Below are 22,192 nucleotides of genomic sequence, written 5' to 3' on the forward strand. Positions count from 1 at the left end.
GGGGCTGCTTTACCTCGTTATATCTGAATTCGTGTTACCTCAAGCAGTTCCTCTGTGCCCCCCCTTACTTGCTGCGGCCCCCCAACCCCCCCGCCTCAGCTCACCTCCCTTCCGCCTCCTCCCACGAGCGCACCGCCGCTCTTCTCCCCTCTCCCTCCCAGCTTCCCGCGCCAAACAGCTGATTGGCATGGCAAGGCAGGGAGGGAGGGAGAAGCGGAGTGGCGGCGGCGCGCTCAGGGGAGGAGGCGGAGGCAGAGTGGAGGTGAGCTGGGGCAGGGAGCGGTTCCTCTCCCTACCCCGATATAACGCAGTCTCACCTGTAAGACGGTAAGATTTTTTGGTTCCCGAGGACCGCATTATATCGGGGTGAGGTGTAGTTGTTACTGTTTCATTTAGCCATTGGCAGAAGAGGGAGAGAGAGAGCAGATTGGAGCAGGGTTAGTTATGTCAGAGCCTAAATCTCCCAGCTTCAAATCACATCCTTCCTCTGTGTGTGTGTGTGTGTGTGTGTGGGGGGGGGGGGGGGGGGGGGGGGGGGGGGGGGGGGGGAGAAGGGTTCTCCTCTTTTTTTTTTTTTTCTTATGGAAAAATCCATGAGCATTATATCGGCCTTGAAGTAGAGACTGAGCACAGAGACTTCTTGTTCCCAACTCATCCTTCCAGTGCTCCTGTCCCTAGAGATGTGACATTGAGCACAAGAGCGGTAAAGAAACTGAAAGAGAGTAAAAAAAAATCCATCATAGTCGTCAAGAATCTCTGTTGTCCAAGGACTGACATCTTAAATGCCAAGTTGACAAAGTAAGAGGATGGGCTCCTCAAAGGAGTCATTTTCTGCTGGGACGGGAAAAAGTGGGACCAGAACCCTCAGTGCTGCACCATAATGAAGAGCCAGCACAGAGATCTTCTTTGATAACAAGGGCTCAAGGACACAGAAATGCAAAGGTGTGTTTATTATACCCCACCAAGGCATCAGATTTATCAGCACTATCCATCACAACACCGCAACACTCAGCATTGTCTACTCCGCACTGCCCTTGTTGGTACCATTGTCACAAGTGTACCCCATTGTGGGGCATCAGGTCTTGGGGGAATCAAAGTAGAAATTTAGCAGTCCAAGTGGCCTAGCCTTCTGTGTAACCGCAGCCCAGTGGCCAGAGTCAGTGCAGTTGCCCTTCGGTACATGGCAGCGCGACCCAATGGTTAAGGTCAATGGGGCAGTCCTGCTGTGTGGCCCTGGGGAACCAGTATTTCCACAATCAGTCTAGCTCACCCGGTAGCTCAGTCCAGATCCCTGCGGCACTTCCTACACTTCCATCCAAAGCTGGTAATCTCGTGGCCTCTGCTGTCTCTCCTCCTTTGGTGACAGTCGGCTGGGGGTCCACTGGAGCCTCAGCCCAGCTGGCTTCTGGGTCCTGGAGCTCTGGCAGTGTCCCTGGAGGAACCTGTAACACACATCTGCTCTTGTCGGTGGCCAGCTCAGACTGAACTTAGCTACTCCTTTTTATACTCTGGGTCCAGCTGGAGCATGCCCAGCAGGGGTGAGGGGGCATGGCTTCCTCGCCCTTCAGAGTGTGGTTAACCCGTGTTGAACCAGTGTGCTGTAGGTACACCCTGTAAGAACCATCATTATTAATTAAATCCTGCTTGCTACTTGCACTGGTCCCAGCCTCTGAGGATTCCTCAGTGCAGAGAGAGACAGCAACAGCATCCTCAGCACAGGTTTCTCTTCCAAACAATTTCTCATCTCTGAGAGGTTCTTTTATGTCCTCACCAAATCTCAGGGTAATTCTAACACCTGACTCCCCAATCCTGAGAGTTTTCCCCAATTTCGGTACTAGCCAGATCTCCTTCCTACAAAGAAACAAGGGTTCCTGTGATGAAAATGTATCTGAGAAAACATGGCAGTATGATTAAGAATGTGAACTCCATTCAGATCCTGCAGTCACCTATTATATGACTCCAATATTAGATGTTTCTGCATCCAAAGACTCTTAATTCCTCCTCAGACTCTGACAAGAGATCCCTTCCAAAGAGGAAAGTATATCGACAAAAGGAAAATAACGTCAGGGAGGGATATAGAAAGAACCTCCTGCTAACTTAAGGATTTAAATCCTCAGTATACTCCTTGGCTTCCCCAAAATTGGTCAAATTTTTCTTTTCCATATGATCAGCAACCATGGTCATATCAGACATCCTGGGCCATAATATCCACATTTTGAAGGACAAGTTTCCCCACAATACATGTGGTCTACATGTAAGTAGCCTGTTGCAAATTTTTGTGAATCTTATCACTGTCCTCATTAAGTTCAAGAGACAGAGGAACAACAAGATACTAATGATGAGGAAATACCTATTCATCAGGAAGATCCTTCTGATCATCTACATTGTTCTTCCTTGCCTAATGAAGGCATTTTACATGTTTTACCCGTTGATGATTTTAAAACCTTTCAAGAAATATTAGAATGTATGGCAAAATGTATGCCAGTCTGGTGTTCCGTCTGCCTCCCGCACTGCCCGTCTGGGGTTCTGTCCACTGGCCCCTGCCAGCTGGGGTCCCAGCCGCCGGCCCCGCTCTGCCGGCCTGGGCTTCCGTCCAGCCAGGCTGGCAGTGGGATGAGCGGGGCCGGCGGCCGGGACCCGAGACCGGCAGCGCAGGCGGCAGACGGAACCCCAGACCGGCAGCGGTCTGGGGTTCCAGCCACCAGCCCCTGCCAGCTGGGGTGCCGGCCACCGGCACTGCTCAGCCCGCTGCCAGTCTGGGATTCAGTCGAGAGGGCCCTGAAAATGTAAAATTTATTACTGGCACGCAAAACCTTAAATTAGTGAAGACTTGGCACGCCACTTCTCAAAGGTTGCCGACCGCTGCTATAGAGTTTGTTGTAGCTCTCCTAGATTTGGTGGCAGCAAGAGCATTCTTCCCACCAAACAAATTTCAGATAATGAAGAATCTGATCCTCCAAAACAGTCGGGATGTGTCTGAATCTTCTAGGCCATAGGGCTTCATTTACAGTTGTAACTCTGTTTGCCAGATTATGTCCAATACTATTTCAGACTTGGATCCAAGTCAGTTTACAACCCAGAGCTTCATGACATGTCATTAAAGGTGGTGATTCTGGACCAGATTCTAGTTTCTCTGGACTGACAGAGGATAAAAGAGAAGTATATATGGAAGTTCAGTTTGTTTCTCCCGTAGCATCCAAAGCTCTGATAACAGACGTATCCCAGATGGGTTGGGGAGCACATATAGATCACATTCAACTCTTGGCTTTTGGTCTCATTTACAATCCACAATGCATGTAAACATCCTAAAATTCAGTGCAGTGAGACTAACTTGCAAAATGTTTCTACCTATGATGGAGGACTCTTTAATCCAAGTTCTCATGGATAATTTCACAGAAGCCTATTATGTAAACAGGCAAGGAGGTGCAAGGTCAGACCTTCTTTGTTCTCAAGAAGCCATAAGACTTTGGGAATGGTGTATTCAGAATTGAACAGTCTGACAGCTCTTCATCTCCTGGGAGAGAGTAATGGGCTGGCAGACCCCCTAAGCAGGAAAGCGACCTCATCCCATGAATGGGAATTAAAAAATCATTTACTAGACTGACTTTTCCAAGAGTGGGGGTTTCCCCAAATAGACTTATTGGCTTCAGATCAAAAGAGTAAATGTCCAATATTTTGTTCTCAACCAGGACAGTATCCCAGGTCTCTAGCAGACACCTTCTTCATTTGTTGGTCACACGGTTCAATGTATGCTTTCCCTCCATTTCCGCTAATTCCAAGGGTGTTACAGAATGTAAAGTGAGAAAAAACTCGGATTATATTGGTGGATCTTGCTTGGCCTCATCAGTCTTGGTTCTTGGACAAACTGTTTTCTCAAATCACTAATTTATCACACTCCCAGTTCAGAAGGACATGGTATCACAGTCTAGTCCTTCACCCAAACCCAGCTTCATTGTGTCTCACAGTTTGGATGATATCAGGATGTCCTAAGTAGTCAGTGTTCTTTGGAGGTACAAAATGTTCTTCCGGGCAGGAAATTATCTACTAGGATTACATATACTGCAAAATGGAAATTATTTTCATTATCTGCAATATCTAAGGGTTATGTTCCATGTCAGTGTTCTATTCCAATTATTTGTTTTTAAAGCACCCAGAAGTGTTTACTGTTTCAATTGCAGGTCATTGGCAGTTATTTCCACATTCCATCCTCCAGTAGAAGGAGGTTCAGTTTTCTCTCATCAATCAGTGTACAGATTTATGAGAGGTGTTCGTGTTTTCCTCTTGCGAGAAAGATCACTCCAACATGGGATTTAAATCTAGTACTTTCTTCACTTATGGACCCTCCTTTTGAACCTCTATCAAATTGTCCAATTCATTTATTGTCAATTTTGGTGGCATTTATATTAACTTGTAAAATAAATGAATCGCAAGCTTTAATGATAAATTCTCCCTACACAGTTTTTCATATGAAGAGGGTAACTAGGAGACCACATCCAAAAGTATGGTCAGACTTCATATCAATCAACTTATTCACTTACCAAACTTTTTTCTGAAATCTCATTCACATTGGTTTAACCTAAATTACATACTGTAGATGTCAGAAGATCATTATGATGTTACCTAGGTAGAAGTAAAATCTGTTTGTAGCACTCCAAGACTTTTCATTGCTTACGGTAATAAATCCAAAGGGATGGTTATTTTGTCACAAAGACTCTCAAAATGAATATTGGATGGTATTACGACTGCTTACAACATTAATAAAAAGAATCTTCCTTCAAATATTTGGACTCACTCTACCAGAGCACAAGCCATGTGGACAATATGCCTAAGTCAAATAGCAGTTTTCAGAGTAGCAGCTGTGTTAGTCTGTATTCTCAAAAAGAAAAGGAGTACTTGTGGCACCTTAGAGACTAACAAATTTATTTGAGCATAAGCTTTGAGCTGTACCTCACGAAAGCTTATGCTCAAATAAATTTGTTAGTCTCTAAGGTGCTACAAGTACTCCTTTTCAAATAGCAGTGTCCAAAATCTGCAGAGCAGCTGCCTGGCCTTTAGTGCATATGTTTATGAACATTATTCATTAGTGATTGCTTCAATATCCGATGTCCATTTTGGAAAGACAGTTTTGCAATTTCTTTTCAAATAACTCATGCCCCTCACCTCCTCAAATGGTGACTTCTGGCTAATCACCATAAGTGGGATCCACAAGTGCACTAACTCAGAGAAGAAAGAACAGTTGCTTAACTTACAGTAACTGTGGTCCTTTGAGATGTTCTGCACATGTGCATCCCACAAACACCCTCTGTCCCTGCAACTAGGAGTGTGGATCCTGAGCGACAAAGTTACAGTGTGGTCGCTATGCTCTTAAGCCCTTGGGAACAGGGGCATGAGGGCATATAGGCCACGTGTGACCCCTGATGGACATGACTAGTGAAAATGTTCCAAACGCCTGTGCTGGGGTACATAGATACCTGTAAGTGCAAAACATCTTGAAGAACCACTCTTACTGTGAGGTAAGTAACCTCACAGTTTTTCTCCGTTCAGGAAATGGAACTGTTGGGTCAGTCCTGGGCCCAGCTCTATCTCCTTCGCACTTCTGAACAATGCATAGCACATAAAAAGCTGCCCTAGAGGAGCAGCGTCACACAAGAATCCTCAGTTGGCTCAAAACCATCAGCATGGGGACAGGGGAAGGTTGGGGACCACAGAAGCTAAGCCTCAGCAGTTCAGGGAGAGCAAGAAAGCACAGACTGAGTTTGAAGATGAATAAATCACAATGAGAGAGGAACAGGAGAAGCTGAGCATTGTAGATTTTTATATTGGGTCACTGTAATATGCCTTGCAAAAATTAAAGGCTGATTCCAGTCAGTAGCAGTTTGATTTCCCATGTACTAATTAGAATTCACCTGTTCTTGCAATGTGTTTACATTAAAAAAAATTAGTTCTAGCCTGAACTGTGATGAAGATAACCTTTTAGGGTTAGTCCTCTGACTAATAGGTGTCTGGTAAATGCTGCAGACTTTGTTTGTAGATTATGGGAGAAATTGCCTGCCTCTAGCCTGCTCACAAATGCTTGCTTTACTTGTAGCTTTTATGGGCATTGCACTACTGAACTGAACACATGCAAATACTACAAAACCAACTTATTTTCCAGTGTCATGTTGTAAATGATTGCTATGATGAGTAGTCTAAACAATATTGTTTTTCAAAAGATTTTCTCTGGTCAAGGACTGGGAAAATAAGCAGGGGGAATTTGGTCTACCAAGCATGGTTTAGCTGCTACAATCTACTACTAGAATTGTTAGCATCAAAGAAGAAAGTAAATTTGTGGGCATGTTATTGTGTTAAATGGATAAGTTTTATTTAAAATGTGCTTTAAGTGCCTCTCTGAAAGGGAGGCTGGTACTGTGGGGGAAAAAATCGTGTTAATTTTATAAAGTTTTTTATAAACATCGCTAATTGCAAATAAAATAGTAAGCTTGTTGTGTAATAAAGCATCAAGAAAAATAATTGTGTAAAAATATAATTTCTTCTAATACAGAAGTTTTTTAAAATTGTTAGTGACTTTGAGTATCAGCATTGATTAATCTGTCTCATAAGTAACAGCATTATCAGAGCATTGATACATGATGAAAAGTCCATCTGTAGGACATTCTTTGAACAACAGCTTGTTAAATTGTCCATAAAAGTGGACCTGTTCCAATCTATTTCTATCCACATATAGATATTACTTAAGATAATTTTAAAAATTGGTATACTGCAGCAAGAGCTTTTGGGTTGCTCCCAAGACAAGCTAGAGCTTTGCTACATTGCAGATGATCAGATAGTCAAGGAGTGGAATATTCAATTATATTATTTTTGGCAAGAAAATATGTCCCTTTCTTAAATGTTCTATAGATAAAAATGTTAAACAGAAACAGCATAATATATGTTTACTTTGTTACTGGATATTTGGGGCTGTATGTATCAACATTTATAGCAGCAAACGGTCTTACTTACAAAAGCCTTTAATCTTCTCCTGCTTCATTGTTTATAGTTTCACTGCAGATTGCATTTTGTTCGAAACAAAACAGAATTCTCTCTAGATTTTTAATTTTAGTGACTTAGTTGTATTGCATGTTCTAATTAAAATTTTCAAAATAAATTAAATTAGTGAAAACTGTTTCCTTTTTTTCCTCATAGTATTTACTATCAAGCTTACATCATTTATTTTATTTACAGCCAAGATGAGGAAGAACAGGATGGTTTTCCAGAAGTACAGACTTCCCCACCACCTTCACCATTTCTTTCTGACATATTGGCAGCTTTTCAACCAGTGGCATATGATGATGAAGAGGAGGCCTGGCGCTGCCACGTCAATCAGATGCTGTCAGACACTGATGGATCTTGTGCAGTCTATACTTTTCATGTGTTCTCCAGGTTATTTCAGGTCAGTGACTCATTACTAATTAGTTTCTGACCCTTTTCCAAACAGTTTATTTTTCTAATTAATTTTCCAAGGCCTGACACTACCATCAAAAATTCAAATATATTAAAATAATGTTGTTATATGATCATGAAGTATTTTTTCCACAGGACCCTGCCTCATTTAATTCAGAGGATGGATATTGTGCAGGAAATAAGGCATCTGTTCAGTATTTCTTTTTATCCTCATCATTTGTGTGTCCCATCCCACATACACTTTGTTTTTTACTGAACATCATCCAAACCCTTTGCTGATTGCAGAATTATTGATTTCTTCATGAGCTTTTCTGTGGCACTCATCACCAAAGTATGCCAGCCTAACAAATATTAATGAGTTTGTCTTCACAAAACCCAATGAGGTAAGGAGGTTTTTCCACAGAAAGGGAATTGATATACTAGGAGATTAAGTTCAAAAATTTCTGTTAATTTAGGTTGCCTCAATGATTGGGAACCCAGCTAGGGCCTGATTTTTTCAGAGTACTTAGCATTTTTATAGCACTTAATATGTTCTAAACATTGCAAATTAGGCATTAATTAATTAATCCTCTCACTATCCTGTGAGGAGGTGGATAAGTATTACCTCAGTGAAATTGACACAGAAAGACAAAGTGACTTGATCAAGACCACACAGTGAGTGAGTGGCAGAGCAAATATTAAAATTCAAGACCTCCTGACCCCAATTCTGTGCTCATTCCTCCAGACTACACTGCCTTACTGCCAGAGGCTTGAGCATCATCTCCCAGTTAATTCAGCTGTCGTTACAAGTGCTCAGCTTCTCTGAAAATCAGACCACAGCTGTCTGAAGTTGGGCCCCCAGAAGAAGAGAAACGAACTATTAGTATCCCCTTGTGAAAATGTTGATTTAAGTGATTTGTTCAGCATCACACAGGAAGTCTGTGACAGAGTTAATGATACAACACAGTCCTACTGGGTGGCATTCAACTGCCTTGACCAGGAAACCATAATTTCTCTTGCTGCAGTCCCCTGCCTCATTCACTATTCCAGATTCTGCAACAAATGAAGAAAGGATGGTTCAAACAACAGGTTCATTCACTACATAACCCTCATTCATTCCCTGATCACCATCCATCCTGTGCACTGAATGAGGCAGGGGTCAAGTGGGGAAAAAAGTATGTGATTTTGTAATTAAAGACTGTATCACAATCAGTATCCCATATACTCTGATTCTCTGCTGAATTTGTCATTTTGTCGTATGCTATGGAATTTCGCGCTTTGGCTACAGAATCAGCCATTTTGCTTCAGCCAGATACCTACCATTTTAGTCCTCCCTGCTCGGCTTTAGCTTCCTCTCTCTGTGCTGCTTTTACCACCAGCGGAAATGCATTATGTAAACAGCACTTTCTCTTTCCCTGCTGTTCATAAAAGGAGGAGCCAGAAAGCAGAGCAACAGCTCTCCCTGGCTCATGAGGACTAACCTTGACTAGCTGTGAAGATGTGTGCCCTGGGGGGAATGTTGCAAACCAGGGCCAAGTCATTGGGCTGCAGGCGATGGGGAGATTTCCATCTCACCCAGGCTCTGACATGTGCAGGACTGGATTAAGGCAATTGGGGGCCATAGGCGTACCACAAGAAGGTCAGGGGCCTTTTGTGACCATACCCCACTCCTGCACCATAGCCCCAAACCCCCATTTGGAGTAGCAATGACAGAGAAAAGCTGAGTGCTCTTTTCACAGTGTCCCTGAGCATCTAGCTATGTTGGGAGTAACTGTTCTCTGTTACCCAGAGGCTCCATAAAATTTAGAGAATTCAGCAGCATATTATGAAAAATCAACAAATTGAACTAATTAGTACTGCTGTGGAATTGAGAGTTTCCTGCTACTGAACTAAGGAGTACCTGGTATGGAATTTGTCCATTGTGGTTCAGAGTATAGGGGGCCGTAATCATAACGCATAAGTGCAAGTAGCAGAATGAAGGTTGAACAGACAACCTTAATCCTGGCATTTCCTAGCTACAGAGTGCTTGACTTTGCAATCTTACTAACATTATTTGAATGTAGATCTTTTGTATGTAATTTTTCAGGTATTATGAAAAGAATTTATAGGAACATACTGGGTCAGAACCATAGTCTTATAAACATATTTAATTTAAAAAAAATGAATAAACATAATTCAAAAAGTTTTCTGAAATATTATTTTCTAACTATGTTGTATCAAATATATAATGGTGTTTGCAGGCATAAATTTTGATTGGCACTTGTTGACAATGACCTGCATAAATCGCTACTTATCATTTATTTGTAGGACCCTACCAAATTCACAGCTTTGAAAAACATGTCACGGACTGTGAAATCTAATTTTCCCTAGCCAGGTGCCAGATTTCATGGGGTCTTCTACCCTGCACAGGGCTCCAGCTGCTAGTCAACTGGAAATGGGGAGGGACGAGACTTTCTCTTCCCCTGCAGGGGCCACTCCTAGGGTGGGTCATACCCACCTCCGGGATCTTCCCCAGCAGCAGGAAGCTCTGTGGCTCCAGCTGTCACTCCCCCTCCCACCCCCATGTGGGGAAGCCACAGCTCCAGCTGTCGCCTCCTGTCCCCCACCCACCCACCCCCCAGTACCCTACCACCCTCACTTCTGTACTGCCACTGGCTTTAGAGCTGGGCTCCCAGCCAGCAGCCTTCATCTCTGGCTGCCTAACTCTAAAGGTAGCGCCCCTGCCAGCAGCAGAGCAGAAGTAAGGGTGGCAGTCCCATGCCCCACTACAATCGCCTTGCAGCCCTTCCACCCTGACCACCTTTTGGGTCGGAACCCCCACAGTTACAACACTGTGAAATTTCAGATGTAACTATCTTTAAACGTGAAATTGACTAATTTAAAAAAAAACCCTGGCTGTAAAATTGACCAAAATGGACCATGAATTTGCTAAGGTCCTATTTATTTGTATTATCGTAGCACCTACCAGCTCCAGTCATGGACAAGGATCCTGTTGTAGTAGGCACTGTACAAAAAGAATCCCTGCCCCAAAAGAGCTTACAATCTAAGTTGTGGCTTTACTACTCCTAAATAATGCATTCATCCCTGACTCAAGGTAATATATAGTACCATAATTTTGGGAACTATTTCCCTTCTTATAGTGTTTTACTGCTTTTATTATGCAAACAGTCTATATTTTGTGAATGTGCGTATAATTTAATAATGACCAAAAAAAAGTGTGTTGTCATAAATGACAGTAGTTTACATAGAAATTCTTTGTCATAATAGAAAAAAAGCTTTCCTTTATTAGGAAAAAGAAAAGAAAAAAGGAAGTAATGCAAAGTAAATATTTCTTTCTATTTTTTACTATTCTAGACCATTCAAAGAAAGTTTGGGACTATAACAAATGATTCAATCAGTTTTCTTGGTGAAGGTCTACAGCGTATTGGAACAAAATTTAAAAGTTCGCTGGAGGTGATGATGATGTGTTCGGAATGCCCAACAGTCTTTATTGATGCTGAAACGGTAAAATCTCATGTGCAGTCAGCAATACACTGTTAGATTAAAATATCTATGTATTTAGTAATCTTTCTGCAGGCGCACAGAATTTTTTATGGTTCAACCTTTGCAAAATAATATTGAGGGAATTTTTTCAAAATTCCAGGCAGACAGCCAACTGATAGTAGTGCCTTTGAAAATCTCTCCCATTGTCACTGATTGCAGCAGCATAGATAGTACTTGTATTTAAAAATAAAAAGATTAATTTGTATAAATGAAACAGAATAGTATTAAAACAATAGTTTATAGCTGTAAGTTCAGTTGTGAAATATAGCCCTTTCTAATTATACAAAAACTGTTAAATATAATTATTTCTCCCAAATAACTTCTATATGGTAAGGACAAACAGTGGATTTAGATAGTAGATATCAATTAATTTCACTCACTGTTCTTTACAAGGTTTCATTTGTCAAACTAAATGATGCGGGGGGAGGCATTCAATATCCTGGTCAGATTCTGCTATCCTTCCTTACTGACTTTGAGTCTGCCGTAGGGCTTATCTACACAGGGAAATCCAAATCATAGTATTTCCAGCAGAACAGTACCTCTGACAACATTCTGGTTCCATATTGACTTGGGGCTAGATTGTGGCCTGTTCTGCACACTGGCACAAGGAAGTGCAAGGGGCACAAGGAGCCCACGTACTCCCTTGCACTGTTGTGCTGCATGCAGGATGGAAGCAGACTCCACAGAGCCACTGCTTGTCCCTTGCACAGGTGGGCAGGAAAGGGAGGAGAGTTGACAGACCATGATTTCATCCCCCCCACACCAACATGCCTGGCAGCATAGTTACCTCAGTGCTCCAAATAGTATAAGCTGCAACAGCTGTAGACCCGGCACAGTTTATTCCCTTCCTTGAGTAGCATGGAGACTGGTAGGGACATAGGGTGTCACAATGTCACAGTCTCCCTCCTAAGCTGCTCTGGGACAGCACAACACATTGTCCTTCCCTGTAAGTGAAGGACATGATTGCAAACTCATGATTTAGCTCTTAGATGGAAATGTACCACATGTTGAATCACAAGTGTTATTTCCTGCAGCACTTAGGAGTTCCTTTGAGATCTCTCATCCAAGTTCTAACTAGGCACAACCCTGCTTACCTTACAAGATCTGCTTAGATCTCAGCTTGGGGTGGTGTGGCTGCAAATGTTTGCTTAAACCTAAAAACAGAGGTTTTACTGTGATGTGCAGAACAGCTAGTTTTATGTGATATCCCAAATGTGGTCTAACAATTTAAGTGTTTAATTTGTTAGAAAAAAAATATTTTTATATTCTAGCTGATGTCCTGTGGCTTACTAGAAATGTTGAAGTTCAGCGTTCTAGAGCTTCAAGAACATCTAGATACCTATAATGCCAAAAGAGAGGCAGCAGAGCAGGTGAGTCTGCATTATTCCATAGGCTGATACCTATTTCAGAATTTTAAAAAATACTAGAATTTCAAAAGATTATCAAGGAGATTTTAAAAAGCTATGTCTGTCTTGTATCTCAAACAAAATAGTAGACTTAAAGTTAAAAAAGAAATTGCTGTGGCATACTGGTGGAATAGCTTGCTTCCTTTTGTTACTAGCATTCTCTGTTGTGTACAGTTTGAAAGAGTTGTTTGTGCTATGCGTAGTTGATGCTAGTTGCACCTACCTACACACTATTACTTTTTACTGTGTGTATGGGTAATTGTTAGATGTTCAAAAGGTAAAAGAGAATTTTAGCATCAATGCTGAACTCACTGTAGGCTTTTTACTCCTTTATATAAGTACTATGGGGTAAGAGGGTCTGTGATGCTGAGATTTAAAATAAAGTTGACGTTTAGACAATATGATGAAATAGTTTAGACCCTGAAGGTATATTTAATGCCTATCCTCTGTGCAAAGGGCAGTAGGTTTAAAAATTGAACTTTCAGCAAAGCATGTGTGCTTGTTTTTATGAACCAATGTCATGAAACTGACTTTAGAAGGATACTAACTTCAGAAAATTCAAACAGATTACCCTTTCACCAACTAAAAGAAAATATGGAACCAGATTCACCTCTGCAGTCGCAGGAAGAGATGCACACCTGTATAGGAGTAGTTGTCGAGAAAAGGGATCAGTCTCTGGGAAGGGCAGTGCTGGTACTGTTGTCACTGACCGCTACGGGTACCATTGGGAGAGGACATTTTGCAAATGTTGCTAGTGATCTATAGAAGTCTGTCAGAAGCTGCTCAGGAAATGTGCTCAATCAGTTCCATGCAGGCTTACCCTAAGGGCTTGCATCCATTGGTATATCCAAAAATGTGAGCCTGGGACATTGGCTCTGAATTCAGTCTTTCTGGCTCTTCTGTTTTGAAAATATAAATGGTCTCTTTTGATATTTCCCTAATAGATTCATGTAGGCATCGGGTTGTGTGGTAAACATCAATCTTGCACCACTCAAAGTATGTAATGACCGTAAACACATCACACTTGCAATCACCTATCAAATGGTTCAGACATGCTGCCACATTTTTGTTAGAAGGAATCTCAAGACGTATCCAGTTTCCTGGGTAAAGTATCTCCATACTTAATGAGACTCCATCAGTTTCTTCTTGGAGAAACATTTTTGAAAACTCTAGTTTTTATTAGAGTCTTTAAATTGTGTTTCCTGAATTTTATTAAAAAGTTTTTTTTAACATTTTTAATAAGGACTTTTCTTGTCCTGTTTCTGATGTTAATAAGGTCTTTTTTTAGCTGGAGAAAAAATTGATTATACAGAGGAAACAGTGAAACTGACTATACTCAAGAGAACCTGATCTAACTTTAATTGAAGACTGCCACTGAGTTCAGTGGGAGTTGGATCAGATCCAAAGTTCTATCAAATGCACAAAGTAAACAAACTGTAAAAAAAGAGGCATTTTTTTCACCATAGTCTCCTCCAGTTACAGCAATATTAGAAGTCACACCATAATAGATCCTAAATTTTCACACAGAGGTGATTTTTCTAGTTGGCATTGTCCTTTTAAATACACACTTAGGGACAATAATTTCAATTAGGTTTATTAGGCTACTGTATTCTCAGCCACGACACTTTTCTAGTTTGAGATGAGACTAAATCAAAACATAAATGAAACACATGGTTTCATCTTAGTCTTTTCAAAGTTACCAGGGCAGCCAAAATCAAGAGAATTGACTTTTTATGTTTAGTAGATGGCTCAAATAAAAAAGGTCTGCTTGTGTGTTAGTATTAGTTTGTTACCCTTACTATTATCACACTACTTCCATTTTTTAAAAACCTGACAAATCCTAAACAATAATTGGATTCTGAGAAGCACAAGTATAAGTGTCTTGCACTAACTATATTTCTGATTAAGTTTAAATCTCATCTAATTTTAGGGAAGCCCCCATTAGCACAGTATCAGAGTGCCACACTATCTGTAATTTATATATTCTTACATCCCTGTGAAATAGGCAAATACTTTCAAATATTTTCCCCATTTTACAGACGGGGAACTGAGGCACAGAGAGGCTAAGTGACTTGCCCAAGGTCACCCATGAAGTCTGAGGCAGAGTAGGGACTTGAACCTAGGTATGTGTTTATACTCTGAAAAGTGACTATGCAAAATGGCATTGTGAGATTCTCTCTATGTGGATTGTTTCTCAGTGAGTTAATTGCCCATTATGCACGTGAGATTTTTTTTTTCTAATTGGTGAATAAGAAAGTAGCAATCTTAGTCACCTTTCTAACCATAAATGCACTTTAAATTTTCAACTATATTTTATATTTTCATTTTTTGTTATAGATTATTCTATGCATAAAGATAATGCAGAATCTCTTTGAGTTGTCTGCGTTTTGTTTATATAAAGGAATCTGGTGTATGGAAGTTAATGATGGCCTCTGTCAACATATCACAGTGGAGCACACATGTTTTCTGTAGTGATGCTGTCAAAAGACTGCCCAAGGACTGTTTCTGTGTTCAGCCTGTCTTCTACTGCAATATTTGTGAGTGACTAGGGCAGGGCAAAGGTTTCATTGGATCAAAGAAATTGTTCTGAAACAACTGAGAGCCTAAGGCAGATTTGGTTATTATTTTTTTAATTTGCATCAAGAAAGAAAAAGATGGTAAAACTTTTATCAGTTTTAGTTAGCATAATATAATTTAATTTAGAAATAGTGGCTAATTTTCTCCAAAAAATGTTCTTGTTCTACAGTTTTAAAACATATTCTTTTCATTTCTTCAATGGTCATTCTTTGTTCACCACCGTTTGTGTATTGTACAAGGAATGGAGAATTGGGAGTCTTCAGAAGGGTTGAGCGAAAGCACAGTGAAGTTAAATAAACAAGGCACAAGAAAATATTGATCCAAAGGTGTAGCCAATTGTTTGACTGCAGTTGCTGTTCATTCTTTAAAATGTTCAAAAGACCAATTAACCTAACTTAGCCAAATTTATTGTCTAAAAACAAAGCAGTACAAGACAAAAGGGAGACAGACATACAAATTCTCACAGCGTGTTCACCATATACAGATTGCGTGCTTCAGAGATGTGCATTTCAGCTAGCAGTATTTATTGGATGATTTTACAAGTTACAAAACTCCTTACACATCACTAAAATCCAGTTCACCAGTTCATACCAGTTCTTTAGCTTGTTGTTCTGTACCTTCTTATTTTTAGTTTGGCTACTAGCATTCCAGGTACTGGTCCATAAAGGTACCTCCCTGTACTCATCTGAATATTCCATTCCAAGTACTGATGAGCCATGAAAGTTTCCCCTAACCATACTTGGTACAAAGTATTCTTGCATCTTTGCTTTGGCAAGTTTCTTGTTTTGTAATACCAAAGCTGACTTCAGGTTTTCAGTGTGTTGTGGGATACATTATGTGGGTGAACAGAATTGTAGGAAAAGCATATTACATTCCGTTAACATAACTTCCCTACACTTTTTGTATTAATACCATGCACATAATACCTTTTAACATGGTGCATGCTATGCCTAACATATATGTATTGGCTAACAAAAGCTAATGAGACATACAGGAAGTGATTGAAGTAAATTGGTTGGCTATATTCTAATAGGTAATAATTGTATAAAAGCAATCTGTGTGGTATATTAAACTACTGGCCTCTAGAATCAACCCCAAGAATTATGAGCCAAACTGTAAACCTCTTTTACAAACTTTATCCTGAAAAAGTGTATTGTATGTGACATTTGTATGTTGTCTTAACCTCCTTAGACTTTGAATTGCGCATGTAAAAAATAGGAGGGTTAGTTGTAGCTGCATGGAACTCACACCCAGCAGAGCTGAAGTGGGGGAGACAAAGGGGTTTGTAAGCCACCTTTCTTCTTCGAGGAGTGTCCCTGTGGGTGTTCCACGTTAGGTGTTTTGGAGCCCTATGTTTGTAATCAGAGTTTTGTAGTAGCAGTGCCCCAGCTTGCTGTGCACACCCAGCAGCCGTCTCACACCGCTCCGAGTGGTTACTTAGCATGCACAGCCAATCGTCCCCCAGTTCCTTCTGTACTGCCTTTGTCTTGAGTCAGAGTGACAGCAGTGCCTATCTTAATCTTACATACCTCAGCAGTTTTCTGTTTTCCCGGACGTATTAGACTTTAATTTCATTATTTATCCTCTAGTTTATATTTTACTTAAAATCTTTCCAAAAATTTTTTTTGGTTAGCTGTTCCCCTCAATCCCCCCCACCTCCTAGGCGGGTCACTGGCTTTGACAACAAGAACAGAGACCCAAATATGGACTTATTCTCCTTCTTTCTCAAAACGAGTACCCTCTCAGGCATGTCTGGCTCTCCCGGCTTTAAATGCTGCCTGACTTGCAGACTTTCGATACTGGTAGCAGACGGCCACGCACAGTGTGTCCGCTGCCTTGGTGAGACCCACATTACTCAGAAGTGTCGACACTGCAAAAAATTGTCTGCTTGGACAAGGAAGGCTAGGGACCTCCAGATGGAGAAATCTCTCAGGCCAGCCTCCAACCCTGAGTCGAGAATGCCTCCTGGCCAGCAGTCACCAGCAGCAGCATCTGACAGGGGATCTACCTCAAAAATGGCTGGTAAGGAGCCTGCTTCCAAAAAGGCTACTAAAAAGCGGTCTTGCTCTTCGCCACAGTGGGATTTGCCCAAAAGAAAGCAATCTCCCAGTGGAAAATTTGCCCCAGTACCAATGGCACCAAAAGCATCGGACCACGAGGCACCAGGAACGTCCGGTACCAAGACTTCCCAAGGAGCTAAGGACCTGGTGTGGGCAAGCTCTCATGGAGGTACGCACACGAAAACCAAACCTCCCAGGTCGGCACCAATGGAGCTGAAGAAAACCTCGGCCCCGAGTACTGTAATGGCGCCACCTGATGTACCTACGCAATACAGTAAGCCATCAGTACCAACAGCTCTCACTCTGCTCCCATGCCACAGCATTCTGACGTCCCTGGCACCGAGTCTTCCAGTACCACAGCAATTTATGCAACAGGCGAACCTCATGATTACTTCAAAGTCTAGCACGCTCCTATTCAGTACCGACGGTACCCCAGCGAGACCGGGACCAAACCTGGTGGCTACTCCCGTTGGCTCAGCCATCTCCAGCGATGAGGAAGAAGAGGATGAGGCAGGGACATGCACCCCTCACCACTCCGTCCCTCAGCCAGGACCCTCTCAGCATCACACATCTGCTGATGTATGAGGCTGGCAGGCTCAACTGTGAGTGCCGCCTCCAATGACTTTTCCACCCAACTGGGCATACTGGGATCCGTGGGCATTATATAGGCCTCAGAACCTCAGCCTCCCCCTCCCCCCCCCCCCATTCCACCAAGGTCTAGAGCAACACGATCCCCTTCACCACCTGCCCCAGCTCCCTCAGAGACATGGGAGGAGATAGAGGAGCCCGAGGGTGATACCCTGCTGCATTTCATCTTCATCACTGGATGAAACAGTAATACCACCCCCCCACACACACATCGGGACGATTTCAAATCATTCCAGGATCTTTTCAAGAAGGTAGCTGAATCCCTGGACATTTCCTTAGCAGAGCTACCAGAAACCCAACACAGGCTTACAGACATCCTCCAGGCATCTCCATCAGTAAAAATTGCACTGCCTATCAATGCTGCCATAATGGATCCTGCAAAAATAACCAGGCAGACACCTGCCACACCCCCGCCTTCTTGTAAGAGATCTGACAAGAAGTGTTATGTGCCAGCTAAAGGGGCCGAGCTTCTGTTCACTCACCCTGCACCAAATTCTTTGGTGGTTGAGGCTGTTAATCAAAGGGGAAAACAACACGAGTCTAGAACGAACCCTTACGATAAGGACCGGGAAAGGCTAGACCTGTGGACAGAAAGCCTATTCCTCAGCCATGCTCCAATTTCGCATAGCTAATTATTCAGTCTTACTACCTAAATACATGCACAACCTGTTCTCTAAAATGTCAACTTTTATTGAACATTTGCCTGATGACAAAAAAGAACAATACAAGGCTAACATTTCCGAAGGGGGTCTCGTTGCCAAAACAGGCCTCTCTCGACTCCGCAGACACGGCAGCATGCTCCATTGCTACCTCTGTGGTCATCCGTTGGGCATCCTGGCTTCACCTTTCCGGGTTCCCTAGGGAGGTCCAGGCCACAGTCGAGGATTTACCCTTTGAGGGTCAGAAACTTTGCGGAACACACAAATGTGTCTTTACGTATCCTGAGGGACTCCAGGGCCACCTTAAAATCCCTGGGTATCTGTGTACTCGTGAACAAAAAGAAACAGGGCAGATTTTACAACCAGTGATTCCGAACTACCCCAAACACCCAGCCTCAAAGACAGTGTGACCAATGCCATAAACAGACAGACGAGATGCAGGCAGAACCAAGATCATCCTTCCATGTCTCAACCATCTACTTCCAGACAATCATTTTGAAGATTTGGTTGAGGGCATGAGACCTCCACGTTCTTTGATCCCGGAACTAGACCCAATCTCCAGCCCATTTTGGAGACTGTCTGTCACCCTACTACCCAGTCTGGAACACTGTCACTACAGACAAATGGGTTCTGGAAATTATCCAGAAGGGTTACTCCATCCCCTTCATCTCTCTTTCATCTACCCACCCCCCTTCCCTGTCCATCTTCAGGGACCCCTCTCATGAGCCCCAGTTACAACAGGAAATAAACCACCTCCTACAATTAGGGGCCGTGGAACCAGTACCAGATCAATACGGGGGAGAGGGTTTTATTCCCGTTATTTTCTCACTCAGAAAAAGACCGGTGGATGGAGACCCATCATTAATTTAGGACAGCTCAACAAATTTGTGAGAAAGCAACTTTTCAAAATGGTGACTCTTTCCATGATGATTCTGGCATTAGAGAAAGAAGACTGGCTCTCAGCCCTCAACCTACAAGATGCTTACTTTCATGTTACCATTCACCCGGCGCACAGACGATTCCTGAAATTCACCCTGGGACATCAACATTTCCAATACAGAGTGCTCCCCTTCGGCCTGTCATATGCCCCAAGGGTCTTTTCCAAGGCCCTTGCAGTCATTGCAGCTCACCTCCGAAAACTGGGGGTGATGATTTTTCCATACCTGGACAACTGTCTTTTAAGGGCGTCGACACAACATGCAGCACTTAACGCCACACAAACCACGATAATCCTCTTTACGGATCTCAGACTACAGATAAAAGTGGAGAAGTCCACCATGGTTCCTGTCCAACAATTGGAATTTATAGGAAACTCCCTTGATTGCCTCACCACAACAGCGAGTTTACCCCAACAGTGCTTCCTCACCTTAACCAGTTTGATTACAACGATCATGGACAGTCCACAAATGTCCGCCAGAATGTGCTTACAGCTTTTGGGGCACATGGCTGAAATGACATTTGTCATAAAGCATGCCAGGCTACACATGAGATGCTTACAGGCCTGGTTTTGCACCATCTACATACCACATAAACATTCTCTCAACATACGTCTCACTATGCCCCGTAGGACTTGCTCACATGGTGAACACAAGCACAGAACATCTGCACAGGTGTCTCCTTCCAACAGAAAGCTCCTACTACAACTATGGACCCCTCCCTTGTGGGAGGGAGCTCATTTACGCAACAGCACCATCCAGGGTCGCTGGACTCCAGTAGAATCCAACATACACATAAACATAAGGAACTAAGGGCTGTCAGAAATGCATGTGAGCACTTCCTGCCCTTGATCCAAAACATGACTGTCAAGATCCTTACAGACAATATCGCATGCATGTTCTATATAAATCGCCAAGGGGGAGCACGATCATACTCTCTGTGTACAGAGGCAATACACCTCTGGAACTGGTGCATCACCAACAACGTAGACATTTTGGCATCTTATCTGCCAGGATGTCCGAACATGACAGTGGACCAACGGAGCAGAGACTTCTCACAAACCCATGAGCGGGAGCTGGATCATTCAACTCTCTCAGCCATATTCAACCTATGGGGGTTCCCCATTATAGATCTAGCCACAGCAACTCAGAACGCAAAGTGCCCTCAATACTGCTGCCGAGCCGGACTGGAACACCACTCCTTGGGCGACGCTCTCCTAATAAAGTGGGAAACACCACTATTGTATGCATTCCCTCCAATCCCACTCCTGAGTCGGGTCATTCACAAGATCAGGCAGGACAAATCCAGGATCATTCTCATCGCATCCACAGGGCCCAGACAAACCTGGTTCCCATACCTGAGACAGATGGCAGTGAAGCCACCTCAAACCCTTCTAATAATACCTCACCTTCTGACGCAGGACTCAGGACACGTCAGTCACCCCAACGAATCCCTTCTCTGTCTCAAGGCCAGGTTACTCCATGGCTAACGGGGATTTACAAAAACTATTCTGAGGAAGTGAAAGACATCCTACTGAACAGTTGAAGACTAACCACACGAAAAATATACGCACAGCAGTGGTCCCAGTTCTGCATTTGGTGACAGGACAACCATATTGCTCCACAGTCGACCCCACTACCCAGGATACTGGACTATATACTGGGCCTTAAGAAATCGGGGTTATCTAACAGCTCCCTCAGAGTATACCTGGCCGCCATCACTTCATTCCACAACAAGGTGGATGGAGTCATTATCTTTGCTTACCCAACTACTAAACACTTCCTAAAGGGCATAGAAAACACTTATCCCACCCTAAAAGACCCTGCCGCCATGGGATCTTTCTTAACCTTGTTCTCCGCAGTCTCATGGGGAAACCGTTTGAACCCCCTAGCAACTTGTTCTCTGTTACACTTATCCATGAAGATGGCCTTCCCCATTGCCATCATGTCAGCAAGGCAGGTGGGGGAATTAGGTGTCCTAATGGCACACCCACCTTATACCACATTTTTCAAAGATAAAATGATCTTACGGCCACATCCCAAATTTATACCCAAGGTGGCCTCCCCATTTCGCCTAAATCAACCCATATACTTACCTGTGTTTTTTCCGAAACTGCATGCCGACCGCAGGGAGGCATCACTTCACACGCTAGATGTTTGCAGAGCGCTAGCTTTCTACCTAGAAAGGACAAAAACATTCAGGAAGTCATCTAGACTATTTCTCTCTATAACAGAATGTTCCAAGGGTCAAACTATTTCAAAACAGAGATTGTCTAAATGGATATCAAGTTGTATCCATTTGTGTTACCAAAACAACAATCTACCAGCTCCGTCAGGAGTTTGCACTCACTCCACCAGACCATTATTAGTATTGGTGGCCTTTCTCAATAATGTACCCATCACGGACATTTGCAAAGCAGCTACTTGGGCATTTGCCCATACTTTTACTAAACATTACACATTAGAACAGCAATCAGCTGCAGATGCTCAGTGTGGACTCTCAGTGCTATCTACGGTCACTAAACCAACTCTGAAGCCCCTCCCCTCCACTGAGGGGCATTGCTCAACAGTCACCTAAAGTGGTGTACCCACAGGGACACTCCTCAAAGAAGAAGAAAAAGAAGAAGATTACTCACCTTGTGCAGGAACTAAGGTTCTTCAAGATGGTTGTCCCTGTACGTGCTCCACTACCACCCACCCCTCTACTTCAGAGTTTCACGTCGATTCTCTGGTGTGGAGAAGGAACTTGGGGACGGTTGCCTGTGCACAGTAGGTAAGTGCTTGGAGCGGTGTGAGATGGCTGCCGCACGCGCGCAGCCAACCGGGGTACTGCTACTATAAATCTCTGATTACAGGCACAGTGTGCCAAAAGTGGAGCACCCACAGGGACAACCATTTCGAAGAACCTCAGTTACTGCACAAGGTGAGTAACCTCCTCTTTTTGC

The 22,192-nt window shown here is 42.9% G+C and overlaps 1 protein-coding gene across 16 annotated transcripts in view; it reads left to right on the top strand.

Annotated features, from left to right (window-relative positions):
* Positions 1-22,192, top strand: part of FRYL (FRY like transcription coactivator) — a 387,869-nt gene that overhangs the window by 352,404 nt on the left and 13,273 nt on the right. For all 16 annotated transcript variants that reach the window (XM_037897819.2, XM_037897820.2, XM_037897812.2 and 13 more), the window contains 3 exons: positions 7,222-7,429; positions 10,774-10,923; positions 12,234-12,332. In XM_037897819.2, the coding sequence (XP_037753747.1) occupies positions 7,222-7,429; positions 10,774-10,923; positions 12,234-12,332 (457 nt within the window). The remainder of the gene's footprint in view (positions 1-7,221; positions 7,430-10,773; positions 10,924-12,233; positions 12,333-22,192) is intronic.

The sequence above is a fragment of the Chelonia mydas genome, chromosome 4 (assembly GCF_015237465.2).
Source record: "Chelonia mydas isolate rCheMyd1 chromosome 4, rCheMyd1.pri.v2, whole genome shotgun sequence".
Lineage (NCBI taxonomy): Eukaryota > Metazoa > Chordata > Testudines > Cheloniidae > Chelonia > Chelonia mydas.